The sequence below is a fragment of the Alexandromys fortis genome, unplaced genomic scaffold (genome assembly GCF_014885135.2).
Source record: "Alexandromys fortis isolate MF-2015 unplaced genomic scaffold, M_Fortis_MF-2015_v1.1 scaffold_19, whole genome shotgun sequence".
Taxonomy (NCBI): Eukaryota; Metazoa; Chordata; class Mammalia; order Rodentia; family Cricetidae; genus Alexandromys; species Alexandromys fortis.
This window is the reverse complement of record NW_026067890.1, coordinates 11,279,187-11,293,932: the sequence shown is the minus strand read 5'-3', so window position 1 is coordinate 11,293,932 and position 14,746 is coordinate 11,279,187. Positions and strand designations below refer to the sequence as shown.

General features: G+C 44.4%; 1 protein-coding gene across 8 annotated transcripts in view; it reads left to right on the top strand.

Annotated features, from left to right (window-relative positions):
• Alpk1 (alpha kinase 1) overlaps positions 1-14,746 on the top strand; it is a 94,428-nt gene that overhangs the window by 37,232 nt on the left and 42,450 nt on the right. For 7 of the 8 annotated variants that reach the window (XM_050142036.1, XM_050141966.1, XM_050141896.1 and 4 more), the window contains 2 exons: positions 5,792-6,022; positions 9,904-10,058. In XM_050142036.1, coding sequence (XP_049997993.1) covers positions 5,902-6,022; positions 9,904-10,058 — 276 coding nt within the window. In that variant the 5' untranslated portion in view covers positions 5,792-5,901. Of the gene's footprint in view, positions 1-5,791; positions 6,023-9,903; positions 10,059-14,746 lie in introns of those variants that run through there. The other variant, XM_050142325.1, reaches the window with a different exon arrangement.

The window sequence follows — 14,746 nt, the reverse complement described above, 5'->3', positions numbered from 1 at the left end:
AGCTCTGTAATAGAGTTTGAAGTCAGGGATGGTAATGCCTCCAGACGTTCCTTTATTGTATAAGATTGTTTTGGCTATCCTGGGTTTTTTGTTTTTCCATATAAAGTTGATTATTGTCTTCTCCAGATCTGTGAAGAATTTTGATGGGATTTTGATGGGGATTGCATTGAATCTATATATTGCTTTTGGAAGAAATTTTCCAACACTTTTATTCTATTTGTTTCAAAACCTCCATTTCCTTGATGAATTTTCTTCCATGCTGGTAACTTTCTCATCCATCTTGCTGACATTTGCTCTTATATTGTTCATATTTATCTCCAAGCCCTGGATTGAGTTTGTCTTCTTGTACATATTCTTTTTGAGATTTTTGACCATTTTTTTTAAAAAAACAGCTTGAAGTTTTATCTATTTTATGCATATGGGTGTTTTGCCTGCATGTTTGTCTATGTTACACATGTGTGGCTGGTGCCCTCAGAGACTAGAAGAAAGTGTCAGATCTCCTGAGACTGGAGATACCATGTGGGACCTGGAATCTAACCTGGGTCCTCTGGATTCCACTCATATACACACAAATACACATGTGTAAGCACACATGCACAAACACACACGTATACACCTGAATATACACACACATACAGAACAAGGGATTTTTTTTAAAAAATCAAGTATTGAAACAACTTCTTTATGGGTCCTTAAAAATCAAACAACCTTGGGGGAGGGTTAAAGGGGGGAGGAGAGAGGCAGGGAGGGAGCAGAGAAAAATGTAGAGCTCAATAAAAATCAATTTAAAAAATCAAATAGCCAAGTACACAGATCAGTTGTAGAGTGCTTGCCTAAGATGGGTGAAGTCCATGGTTCAATTCCTAGTACTGGATAAAGAGGGAAGGAGAAAAGAAATGAAGAAAGGAAGAAAACGGAACGAAGGACAAAAACGAGGGTGAGCAACTGTAGTTATATCATGGGTTGGACGGCAGATGTCTTCCTGGAGCCTCATTTCCTTTAGTAGACTTTCTCTTTTTCAACCCAGGAGCCTCTAAAGACCATCCTTAGCCTTGCAGTCTGTGGTTTGGACAGGCTTTCTCTCGCCCTCCTGGGACCCTCCAATCCTTCTTCCTAGGATGGCTAGTATTCTCACTAGGAGTTGCCTTCCAAGTGTGTTGGGAGTATGGAGAGCAACAAGACAGCTGAGATCTGTACGGGGAGAGGATCAGTCTCAGGATCTTCATATTTATAAGACCTCACGCTGCTGGAGGGCTGCCGCTACGTGTGTCAGGTGTGTCAGGCCGTCCCCTGGAGCTGCACGGCTCCTGGGCTGTAGCGGGGATAAGCAGGTGGCTGACTCCAGAGTTTCAGCTACTCACTGACATCAGGCTGTCCAACTCCCGGGTTGTCATTTGATGAGGTCTGCTCCAGGCCACTGAGCGTGTGTGTGTGTGTGTGTGTGTGTGTACATACATAGTACATATAAGTGTGTTACTGTTCCCTATACACTTTCAATACCAATTTTCTCACCCATGGTTGTCAGCTCTTCAGCGTCTGTCCCTGTCACTCTCCACAGCTGCCTCCCAGAGCTGTCTTTCTCCCTAGAGAAGATGTGAGTTCAGACTTCCTAGCTGGTGCTCATTTACTGTTCTCAGGCCTCTAAGGCAGCACAGTTTCAAGGAATTGGTTCTCACTCAAGGTAGCACCTCACCTGGGTCACACACAGTGACAGGGATTCCTGTGACCCAGCCCTGGGTCACACACAGTGACAAGGAATTCCTGTGACCCAGTCCTGGGTTTTTCACAGTGACAGTGATTCCTGTGACCCAGCCGTGGGTCACACACAGAGACAGGGATTCCCTGGGTCACACACAGTGACAAGGAATTCCTGTAACCCAGCCCTGGGACATCCACAGTGACAGGGATTCCAGTGACCCAGCCCTGGGTCACACACAGTGACAGGGATTCCTGTGACCCAGCCCTGGGTCGCACACAGTGACAGGGATTCCTGTGACCCAGCCCTGGGTCACCCACAGTGACAAGGATTCCAGTGACCCAGCCCTGGGTCACACGCAATGACAGGAATTCCTGCACACTGCTGGCCACCCACTGGAGAAATCACTGTCTAAAACCCACAACTGGAACCTTGGGAGTATTTTCAAGTCCTAAATGTAGGACTGTGTACATTCCACCCACCCCTAGAGTCTTTTATTTTTATTTTATGAGTGTTCTGCTACATGTATGCATGTTCACCACATATGTAAGTACCCGTGGAGTCCAGAAGAAAGTATCTGAATACCTCTGGAACTGAATTTACAGATGGTTGTGCACTGCCCTGTGGGTGCTAGGAACTAAACCCCCATCTTCTACAGCAGCAGCAAGTGCTCTCAACTGCCGGCCCATCTCCACCCATTAGGGCCAGCTGTGGCTTACTTTTCTGGAGGTGTTTTGTGTTTGCTTGCTTCCTACCACGGCATCTCGTGGCTGGAGCAAGTTTGCTTTTGTTTTCTTTGCTGCTCATCTTTTTCTCCACACTTTCATACACTATCACTGTTGTGAGGATTTCTGAGTTTCCTCCCATTTCTCCCACTGAAGCAGAGCCTATTTTCCCCTTATTCTGATTCTTCTTCATGTGGTCACATGGAGGCAGCCAGTGCCTTTACTCTTGTTTTCAGTCTGGTTATATAGTCTGGTTATATAGTCTGATAAAGACACTTTTGCAGCCTATACCTGCCGAGTCCACTACCTAAGGTCAGTGGGTCTGATTTACTAAGTGTTTTCTGTGCTTCTGTCCTTTACTTTCTGTGTGATTTGTCCACAAGCTCACATTTCTTAGCACTGACTGGAATCCCTTGAGGCTGAAGCCCAATCCCTTTAGAGAGCTGCCTAAGAATTAACCTAATGTTATTTTTACATTTTATTTTATATGGTTGTGAAGAGGTTTTATAGACTTTGCAGTCCCAACCTCCAAAGAGAAAATTTCTGATCCCCTTCCCAGAGGAGTGTTTTGGCAAAGGCAGTTCCCCTGGAAGATGGGAGGGGGGAGCGAAGGTTTGCTGTTACTCTCCTTGCACTACGGGTGTAAATTATTGGAACCTGGGACATGGGTGGCAGTGTCCTTTTACGTCCTTACCTTCTCCAGCCTTTGGGTGTCATCGTCTCTCCAAGATCAAGAAAGCCAAAGTTTAAACTCACAGGGCTTGGTAAATGCCCACTTCCTGTGCCCACCCACTTTAAAGGCAGCCCTCTGTGCTGCAGTTCAAGTTTTCCATTTTAGCTTTTGGGGGTTTTTGTTTCGTTGGTTTTGTTTGTTTGTTGTTTGTTTATTTTTGGTCCTTTAACTCTTCCTTTCCCACTTCATTGATGCATTTCTTCTTAGAGATTTTAAACTGTTCTTCCAGCATTTCAGCGGAGATGTTGGCTGAGCATCCTTCTGAGTTGCTCTTAATAGATAAGTACTCTTTGAGTCTTTGAGACTTTCTTCCCCAACTTTGCCCTTCCTTTCCCTCTTTTTATGTAGCTTGCACACGCTAACAAATGCCTGCAACTCAAGAACATCCGAGCCCCACGTGCGTACTCTCCAGTTAGATTTAATCTTCTTCCTGCCCAGGTCCACTCTGCGGCGAGCAGTCCAAGAAGCTACGTGCTGACATGGGTGTGTCCATTAGTGGCTCAGAGAAGGGGAGATGGTTGGAGGCTGGATTGCCACTGTCGGTGGCTATAAGATCCAATATTCCCAGCAGTCTTTCATCCAACTTCTAACAAGGCCCGATCCTGTTTATCTTCTACTCTTGGGGCAGTGTGGCTACAGACGGCAATTTTGTTCTTCATGTTTTGTGTTAAAGTCCAAAACACATTTGCTCATAGTAATAACGGCTCCCAGTATCTCTGCCCTTTAGGCCCCTGGGAATCTCCTTTCTACTCTCTTTTCTTTGAACTCTAGAAGACGATGGCTTTTCCTTTATAAGAAAGGATGCTAAGTTATTAGGATCATATTGTAACATACTTTTCTTCTTCCTATGTGCACCGACCAGTTCTTCCCACTCTGTTGTTGTGCCGCCCTTCCCCCCACCTCCCCCCCAAAAATGATTCTGGGGAAGATAGTCCACTTCCTGCTTTAATTTGGGATTTAAACAAAGGCGATCACCTGACTCACCTGCAGGTCATGAGCAGCAGTTTGCTCTTCCCTTGCTGGACTGCCAGTGCCTACCTCCATCTCTGAACCAAGCTCACACTGTAGCCAATACCTTCCTGGTCAGTGGCGTGGTGAGAACGGGATGCTACTGTCTATGTCTTGCTTGCTCGCTGCAGTATGCAGAGGGATGAGCAAGTCCTCGTTTATTTGTAGCAGGAGTCCGGGGATAAAATTCTGACCAGCCCTAGAGGCCTGTCTCTTCCTAGCTAGACACACTTGTGAGGTGCTTATTACACAAAACACGGCGGCTCGTAGACACTTCAGTTAGAGGGGGCTGTGGACACAGTTTAGTGCAAGCACCCAGTCTGTACAGGAATCCTTTCTGCAACGCTTTAGTTGAAAGAGAGAGGGTAAGTTTACACTCAGCCTTAGCTGATTTTGTGGCCAATTTCTCACCATCCTCATTCCTGCCAGTGCTCTTTGAGTGCGATAGAACGTCAACGTGAGAGCTCTGCTTGTGTTCGCTGATAAGTGCATTATTATTCTGAGTCAAATAAGCTTATGATAGCCTGAAGGCTTAGTTTGGCGTGCTTTAAAATCCAGACCACGGGATAGAAGGGCGCATTTAATATCAACACAGCAACTCTCTGCTTTAACATTCTCGGTGATGTCGTCGTTGTGCGGACGAGCTCTGAAGCAGAAGCGCTAGTGCCGTCCTTATAACTGTTACCATCTTCCCTGTGAGACTGTCTCTCTGGTAATGCACTTCAACAGCCTCTCCAAGTGTCAGAGAAATGCCACCCCTTACTCCGTCAAGGGCCAAGAGGACAATGTCTTTTGTTTACAGGGTACTCCTTCAACAAAAGGAAGACAGACCAAAATATTTGCTAACCAGGAGTTGCTTTTTGTTTATCGGCTAGGCATTTTCACTGCTAGTGAATTATGTTATTCTCAAACTTAGCCTGACTGCAGTTGCTCCTTCTGTCTAGCTCACATTTGCATAAGGAATCTACTTGCATTTTATCTGCCCACGCCAGTCCATCCATCCATCTCTGGGACGGCTCCATCCGCGTCAGAGCTCGGGGAAATTGGGTTTTCTGGGATACCATTTTCTCTATTTTACTCGGCAATATGCCTGGCAGTGAAGAGCTTTAAATTTGGCAGCTGTCATTGCCTATCTTGATCCAAATCACATAGCGCTAAATACCATGAAGAATGCCGCACAGGGGAAATCAGTCGTGGGCTGTGAAAGCGGGGACCTTCAGAGTACCGCGTGCTTGAGTGTGGCTATTAGAACTGTCAGCCAGATGCTTCCTGTGGACTTCCAGAAAGGGGAAAGGCTCTGAGCTACTGCGACCCAGGGGCGCTGAGTGAAGTACGCAGAAAGTACATAAATCACGGGCACATTCATTTTATTTGGCCCGTGCGAGTTCACCAACCTCACCGTGGGTGACCCAGCTCTATCCCCAGACTCTCTCCCTTCTGCGCTCTACGCCTTCAAGGTACCGCCCATCTAGACCAGACCCAGCAATCACTTCACATGCTCCCCTAACAGCATCCTCGGGGCCTGTCATGGATTTTCATGTGTTTGCTCTATTATCCCTCCCTGCTTGAGTCTCACGGATAATGGATGACGCTTTAGTTAATCATCCTTCTCGCTCTTTTGTTCACCAGGTACCTCGGCCTTCAAGGGACTTCTTTATTGAGAATCAATGCCTCTCCTAGGTAATTGATCACCGTAGACCCAGGGACACTCAATTCATCCTGGAGGGTGGGTAATCATCATGAATAATCAAGACGCTGTGACTTCGATATTGCATGAATGCAAGCAAGCGCTGGATCATCTCTTGTTGGAAACGCCAGATGTGTCTACCGAAGACAAGAGCGAGGACCAGCGGTGCAGAGGTGAGGTTCTGATGGGAGACATCAGGGGTTGAGCCAGCAGGTTCAGTACCTTCACCCTCGCCTGCATGACACATTCGCCTCTCTGCCCTATTTTTCTGCTCCTGGCAGATGACCGCTGAGGGATGAGTGGATTTCCAGGATGTGAATGGGACGGGCTGCCGGCTGACGGGCAGGGAAGAAGCCCACTTTGTTGCAGAGAATTGCTGTCAGTTCTAATTTTAGGCTTCAGTAAACATGAGGCTACTAGAAACAGTTTAGTTCAGGAAGAACAAAGGGTCCAAGTTGGCTGGTGCACGCAAATTTCAATTATTAAAAAAATTGAAGCAACTTCTGAATGGTAGCACATACTTTTTCTCAAACAAGGGTTTTGTGCTTCATCAACTTCCATAGACTTCCATGGCGTCCATAAATAGGTCATCTCTATTTTCTTTGTCACCAACAAGCTCCTCATGGCCATTTTAAAAATATATTCAATGATCTTACAAAAGACTGTTTACAGCGTAATCATGGTCTGTATTTTTTTCTTGCTTCCTGGTTTGTGCTATTTAAGGTTACAGATATTGTTTAAGAAATTCAATCGCAAAATCTCGAAAGCTACAAAAGATTCATTTCTTCTTTCACTGGCTTTGGAGAGGCAACATCTTTATTTCAGTTCTTTCTCATTATTCAAATCATTTTCCTTCCACTTGTTTAAGTATGGTCTTTGTATGTGCTTTTAACTTTGTCCTGTTTTCTTTCAGTATTTGGATGTTTCATTTAAATATAAGGTGCCTGAATAAAATACACCCTGTAATGGGTAGGTCCTGGGATGGGTTTTCCCCCAGTTATGGTTCACAGGCACATACCTGTCTAAAATGGGGGCATTTTAGGTACCTATAGCAGCCTCCACTATGTAACCTGTCTCTCTACTTCCTTCTGGATGAAAGTCCTGTACATGCAGTCAGTTCCCAAAACAAACCTCAGTGTGTAATTGCATTCTTTACTAGATAGACCGACAAGCGTGTGACTGACAGCTAGCTGCATGTACTTGTCAACCTGGGATCATAGCTTGTCAGTGCCTGGTCCTCAACCACAGGTTCTAGGCACCCAGCCAATAAGGGATAGCTGGCTCTCTGTCTCCCTGGGGCTGTGCGTGGGTTGGGTTGTTGCTCTTGTTTTTCCTACAGCTTTCCTAGTGTCCTCTTTCTGTATTTAGTGCGTGTCCTCACTTAGGCCTCACGTTCTCCCTGCTGAAGTCCGAGGCCCTAGTCAGATGCCATTTTCTTCAGGAATTAGGAGAAACAATGGATTTAATGTCATATAAGGGCAAATTAAGGCTGTAAAGTCATTCAGTAAGACGTGGTCTTTCAAGTAAGCTTCTAGAACTACAGCCAGATGATAACCAGTGAGGAAGGAATTCTCACATGCTGAGTGGTGCGCTTGCAGGAGCCTCACTTCTTGTGGCCTACATCTGTGCAGAACCCCTTCTGCTCAGGCGGGCAGCCGGCTGTAAACAGCTTTCTTTGGTCCACTGGTTGTGGCCCTATGGACGTTGTTACTGTCTGGAATCACAGAGAAAGACGTTCGTACAGGGTCACTTACGGGCACGGCAGCTGGTGAACTTGGGAACATTGATTCAGCGTTTTCTCTTGCCTTTACCTTCAGCTCCATCTCTCTCGTCCTTGTTCCCGCCAGCCTGGGAGGTGGAGTAAGATATGCAATGCAAACAGAAATGCAGTACTGGTTTAACGCCTGTCTTTTAGGGGTGTCTTACATTTCCAGTGTGCTCCACCGGCTTATTTATGGGTTGGCTTGGAGAAGGGTTATGGAGGGGACCAAAACGATCGTCAATTGAAGAACTGTCATGTGACCACTCTTCCCTCTTTGAGTCTAGGTTATTTACAGTCAAATTGAGACACTGAGAATGGAAAGGGACATTATCTGTGAGTCCCCTGGACCACACGGGACCATCCTCTCCAACAGTCATCTTACTCATTGCCATTTAGAAGAAATTTGCTCTGCACAAATGTTACATTTTTAGAAACTGAAATTCTTTCACTAGCAGTTGCGCAGACATATTTTGCAGCCCAACTTGAGCACAGAGTTCCAGGGCTCTGCTAGGGGATGCTGCTGCAGAGTAATGGCCCAGGGGTTGCTGAACTTGAGGTCACGCTTTCAATGGGATACGATAGAGTCATCTCTGGTCATTGACACTAGTCACTCATTGGTGTGGTCCCGTCAATGCCAAGCAGTCTTTCCCCACCTAGAAAGTTCCTTACCTTTGCTCAGCTGGTGGCAAGTTCACATTAAGATGTCCAGGACTAAGGCAGGTTTTTTTTTTTTCTTCTTATTCTGCTCATCTGTCACGTTCTATTTTCTCTCTTTAGTATGGATCAGGTTGACATAATGCTACCGTGGTGTTTTAACCAGGACAGTATGCTGCCATAGTGATGGAATTTACAAAAGGAATGGGATAGGATACACAACAGCTGTGTTGAGGATGCTTTCAGCCCAGGAGGACAGGGAGATGTGTTCAGTGAGTAGTGGAATGTAGGCTGAAGGGAGCGTGCATCTGTGGGTTTGGAAGCTTGGAAGAGGCATTTCAATTCCACTGAGAGGCCATGACAGACTAACAGGAAATGATGATCTTTGTTTTGAATACCAAATGCAGTGGGCCTGAGTTTGGTCACAGCCTTTGGGAGTAGGGAAACTACAAACTAAAGAACTAAAAAAAAAAATGTTGTGAAAGGTGTTGTCCTAATCTAGCTGGGGAGAGACTCAACTTTGCAAAGGCTTGTGAGGATGGGCTGAAAATACCAAAAAGAAAAAAAGAGAGATAGGCTATAAGATCTACGGGATTTGATAGTTAGCTTGATTCATGGAGAGAAAGAAGGCAAATGTCTAGAATGACATTGGGTTTCAGATTTGGCTGATACAGTGTATTGTGGTTCCATTCATTAAGAGAAAATATAGAGGAAAATAGAATTAGAAAACCGCTGATGAACTAAGTTTGGGATGTGTTCAATATGAGACACAAGACCAATCTATAGACGACCTTGTTCAGAACACTGGCATCACACCTACTTCAGAACAGACTGTCTCCATTATGAGGAAGGTCCTGTGGAGTGTGTACTATCTGTTATACCCGGAGTGACATGAACGAGGGGACCTCATCAGTGCAGAACTTTTTGCTGTGGAATTTTGTGCGTCAAGTTGGACAATCAACCCTACTCAACTTTGGTGTGGTTTAAATATCAAGTCTAGGGGAAATACTGTCAGTTTTCAGAGCTTTTTTGTGTTTCTGAAGTTTTGACCAGAGACTGTCAACCAGAATAGTTAGGATTGGTACCGGCTGAGAGACTTAACACAGTTACTAATGGGAAACGGGGTCACTTCACAGTTAACTGGTATCATCAAACATCCTGTTTGTGGGTTTGTACTTTCTGTCTGTATTTCGGCATAGTCGATGGTTAAAGGGGAAGATGGGCCAAGGTCTTAGAGAAGCAGAAAGAGGCTGAGCAAATTGATTCCCTTCTCAGGTGCCACAAGCTCAAAATACCATTCCCCTCCAGCCCCGTTCTCACTTTACAAGGAAAAGCATCTTTCCTTCATGCCTTTCTCTGATTCTTCATGCAGAGACAGTCACTCAAGTGCTTGACTTCCTGTTAAAAACCTTTCTCAATGCCTGACTACCCCAATTTACCTGTAGGGCACAGTAGACTCAGGCCACCCATGACAGATAGCTCCTTGCTATTATTCTTCGAGGCAGCCCCAACAGCTTGGACCAGCCAGCGACAGATAGGAAAAGTGTTTTAGTCACCGAGGTGCTTCATCATAACACGGGGGGCTCCACGGCCCTTTCTTTGACGGCAATTTCCTTAACTGACCTCTGACCTTTTCAGCTTCACTCCCCGGCGAGTTAAGGACCCTGATCCAGGAGGCAAAGGAAATGAAGTGGCCCTTCGTGCCTGAAAAGTGGCAGTACAAACAAGCCATGAGCCCAGAGGACAAAACAAACCTGCAAGATGTGATTGGCGCCAAGCTGCAGCAGCTACTGGTAGGAAAAGTCACACCACCTGTCCCTCCGACATCCCCAAGGGAGGCAGTTAGACTCTAAGTGGTCTAACAGATTAAATTTCTCTGAAGTACAAGACAGGCCTGACTCTTATAGTCAGCTCTGCCAGACTGACTAATGTGAGGGAAATGGCCATTTGAAAAGCGTCATTTCCCTGTAACCTCCTGTGGTAGAAGGACAAACCTATTATGAATGAAGAAGGGAGGATGACAGGCATAGTCTGAGACCTGTTGTCTTGAAGTAGTCCCATCTTCTTGGTGGACTTCAGTTGTTTTGGTTCTACTGTGCTTTAAAACTTTTTTTTATTTTGAACTGACACTTTCTAGAAACTAGATTATTAAAAAAAAAATCTTAGCAGGGCACTGGTGGCACCTGCTTTTATTCCCAGCACTTTGGAGACAGAGGCAGGCAGAGCTCTGTGAGTTTGAGCCTGGTCTACAGAGTGAGTTCCAGGACAGGCTCCAAAGCTACAGAGAAACCCTTGTCTCAAAATCCACCCCCTAAAAGAAAAACAAAACAAAACAACAACAATAAACCTCCCCGCCATCTTATGTTGATGACTAAGCTCTTGATCCACTATTGATCCATGTCAGGTCATTTCTACACACCCTGGAAATCCTGTTCACTCTCTGGGCTCCTCATGACTAACGCCATGCTGGAAGCATTAAAACCGGGTCATGAATGCACTTGGTTTTCAAAACACATTTTTCAATGCATTATAATGTAAGGTTTGAAACTGTTCCTTAATGAACCTCTAGGTTTCACTAGTATCTGTCCTAATAGTTCTATAATCTTTAACTTCATTAAGCTTGGTTATTTTCTTAATGTGGCTAAGCATTTGTCTACCTTATTGCCTTTTCAAAGAACTGTTTCTTTCATTAATTTTTGTATTATTCTTTTAATTTCCATTTCATTGACTTATACCCTGATTGTTATTATTTCTTCCTATTTGTTTGAAGTTTAACTTGCTTTCAAACAATTTGAATACATCATTGGATGATTTGAGATCTCTTTGATTGTTTTTAGCCTGGGTGCTTCTGTCTCTAAACTTATCTCTTCAAACTGTTTTTGCTGTGCCCAAAGGAGTCTGGTAATCTGTAGTTTTGCTTGTTTACATTGGTTTGTATAACTTTTTAAGTTTACTCTTTGATTGACTCAATTACTCACTGATCATTCAGAAGTATATATGTGAATCTTCAGGGTTTTAGAGATTCTGTAGTTGTTCTTGATATCTATGTCAAGTTTTCGTTGGTTATGATCTAATAAGACCAAATGAATGATTTTTGTCTGTTAAGACTTGTTTGTATACTTTGGATAGGAATATCAGTGCTTTTATTTACAAATTAAAGTTATACTAGCAAAACCCCCCCCAACACACACACAAAAGAAATCAGCTTATGGGTCTCAACTCTTTGGGGGTTGCATATTAGATATTTGCATTAATATATATAACAGTAGCAAAATCACAGTCATGAAGTAGCAAATGAAATAATTCTATAGTTGGGATCATTACAACACAAGTAACTGTATTAAAGAGCCACAGCATTAAGAAGGTTAGGAACCACAGAACTAAACTGATAGCACCATCCCCATAAGAAAGAACATCAAGAACAGTGGAGGGGTTATTAAAAAGAAAGAGGGCATGAGTTGGGGGAATCTAGGAGGAGTGATGGAGAGGAATGGGGAGATGAACATGATCAAAATGTAACAAATGCATTTGTTTTCAAAGAACTATTAAAACCATTATATTTTATAATAACAACATAAGAATCCAGGTAAGGCTCAAGACCCAGGCTTGAGTTCTTGGGGAGTTAAGAGGAGTACCATTTTCCTTTGTGGTAGCTTTACATTTAAAAAAAAATATTTATTTATTTTTATTTTATGTGCATGCGTTTTGCTTCAATGTGTACACACGTATGTGTACCACTGCATTCCTGTTGCCCAGAAGGCTAGAAGAGGGTATCAGATCCCCTGGAACTGGAGTTAAAGATCATCATGAGAAACCACAGGAGGGTTGAAAACAGCACCTAGGTCCTATGTAAGAGCAGTATATGCTCTTCACCACTGAGTCGTTCTCTCCAGCCTCATAGTAACATTGTTTTTTACTTTTAATTTCTCAGGAGATCTATGAACACACAAGAGCATCTTCAGGGCAAAACAGGTCAAGCAGACTGGAGATTCTTGGCAGAGGAAAGTAGATCCTGTAAAGAGGGAGATTTTAGTGTGTTGGTTTTATTTGGGTTTTGTCTTTGAGACAAAGTCTCAGTATGTAGCCCGGGTTGGCCTTGAACACTAGATCCTCCCTCCACATTTTCAGTGTGTGCTAGCAAACCTATCTTGTTTTTTAAAATATTTATTTACTTATTATGTATACATTGTTCTGTCTGTGTGTATGCCTGCAGGCCAGAAGAGGGCACCAGACCTCATTACAGATGGTTGTGAGCCACCATATGGTTGCTGGGAATTGAACTCAGGACCTTTGGAAGAGCCATCTCTCCAGCCCCTAGCAAACCTATCTTAAGTGGAAAATTTTAATACCTATGGTTGGTACCTGTGTAAAAGTAGAAGGATTGTAACTATAATTTGTGTACTGTGGAATTTACATACGCATCAAATCTTTCTTATCAAAATAGCCCTATAGTGATTATTGCCATTCCCATCCTCTTACACAGGGGACCAGAGAGCAGCCTCTTCCTCTGTTTCCCTCTTCCATTCTCCAGCGAGTCTAAGGGAAGAACACGAAAGACAAAGCAGATGCTCAGATTGCTAGCGGAGATGCCAGTGACCACGAGCTGTCCGCAGAACTCTTGGTAGCCGTGGAAGCACTCGGTGTTTGTGCTCTGCAGTATGGCAGCCACTAGCCACATGAGGCTTCTGACACCCGAAATGGCCGGTGTGGCTGAAGAACTCTATTTGTAGTTTTGTTGACTTTTTATATCTTTCTCTATGGATAGGATGTCAACAGACGTTATCTTTGCCTGTTGAGTTGATGTGTCCCTATTACACGAACACCCAAGAGCATCTCAGGGAAGTACCAGGAATAGCAAAGGCTAATACAACTATACAAGGCATATGACAGTATTGCAACCATGCTGCTAATTCCTACAGCCGTCGTTCTTACACTGAGACCCTACACATACACACACACGCATACACACACACATACACACACACACACCATGTGACGGTGTTAGTAGCATGTATCATGTAGGAACTTGGGGATTCCAACTCTCCACCCCCAATCAATAATCTTTACTGGGTCAGGGGCTGGATGCAGTTCTCTCCCTACATCCAAAGCTGGTAGCGGCATCCCCTTCATAGTGGTGAAAACGGAAGCAGCTGGAGTTCAAGTTGTAGTCTCTGTGTTTGGATCTGCAACGTGAAGTAGAAGGGAAGCTGTTTGGGGTTGTTCAATCCATTTCAAGAGCACGCATCTTTCCTCCTACCGTCCTCTATAGTTCATGTAACTCTATAAATTATATGGATTCCCAACTGTGGAAACAGGGAGAATAGAAGGACTTTGTTCCCCGCACAAGGTCACCCAGTGGCAGCTCTAAGAACCCACCCACGTCTTTCTTGAGTCCTTGAGTATTTAATCCGGGAGTTTCTCTTGAGCACCGTTTTTTCTATCGCTTACCCAGCAAGCTATAAATTAAGCGGCCACACCTCCTCAGACTTTTAGGATGCTTTTCCATTGTGCCAGACCCCAAGCGCACAATCGCTAAAGCTCTCTGCGTATGCATAGAGAGAACTATAGCTCTCCATGGGCCAGGCTCTCTGGGACACTTACTGCTCGCTTTTGAGATGCAGCTTGTTGAGAGTGGACCCAGTAAATCCTGTAACTCACTCGATCAAGTCTGTTTCAGTGTCATAGTCCAAGGAGCCGAATGCTCGTAGTTTCAAAACCGATTAACTGTCAGATTCCCACTGACAGGAAAAGTAGTTAAACACCTAAATCTGTCTTTTTTTTTCAGTCATTAATTCTTCTTACATTTCCTATGCAGTCTTAACATGAATTCTTCTTATAAAAAAAACCTTCCCCAACTCTCCAATCCTCTCCTCTTTGGTGTGTGGCCACCGACAGAAATTTATTAACAGGGGCCAGCCTCCTTTACAGTCCACACAAAGCTTGCCGGCTCGAGAGACTTTGTCAGCGCTCTCCCAGAAAAAAACACCTGCAGGCCGCTCTCTGAGGAACCTGGAGAGATGGGAGATTAATGTGGCTGTAATAACCCGGGCAGGGGTTTGGCTATTATGCCTCTCCCCAGGTAGGTGGATCTTTTCTGAGATGATACCAATTATTTATAGCTGAAACATCTGTTGATAACTGCAGCTGCCCTTGCAAAACAAAGCATATCACGGGGTCACAGGCCACGGGGACCTAAAACCCTACCTCATGCTAGCTTTGGCCTATTCACCATCACCCCAAGTCCATGGGTTACCGTCATCTTTAATGTCTCATCATGCCACGGAAAACACTTTGTAAACACCGCACCGCCCTGCCCTGGGGGCTTTCAAGCATTATTTCATCTTCATCGGTAATTTATATTCCAGCGCCATTGTGCTGTGGGAAAAGAGAGGGGAAACCTTTTTTTGTTTTCCATTTAATTGTAGATCGCCTGACACTTTGACCTGTATTATTAGTATCAGTCAGAAAAAGGATTTTCTCC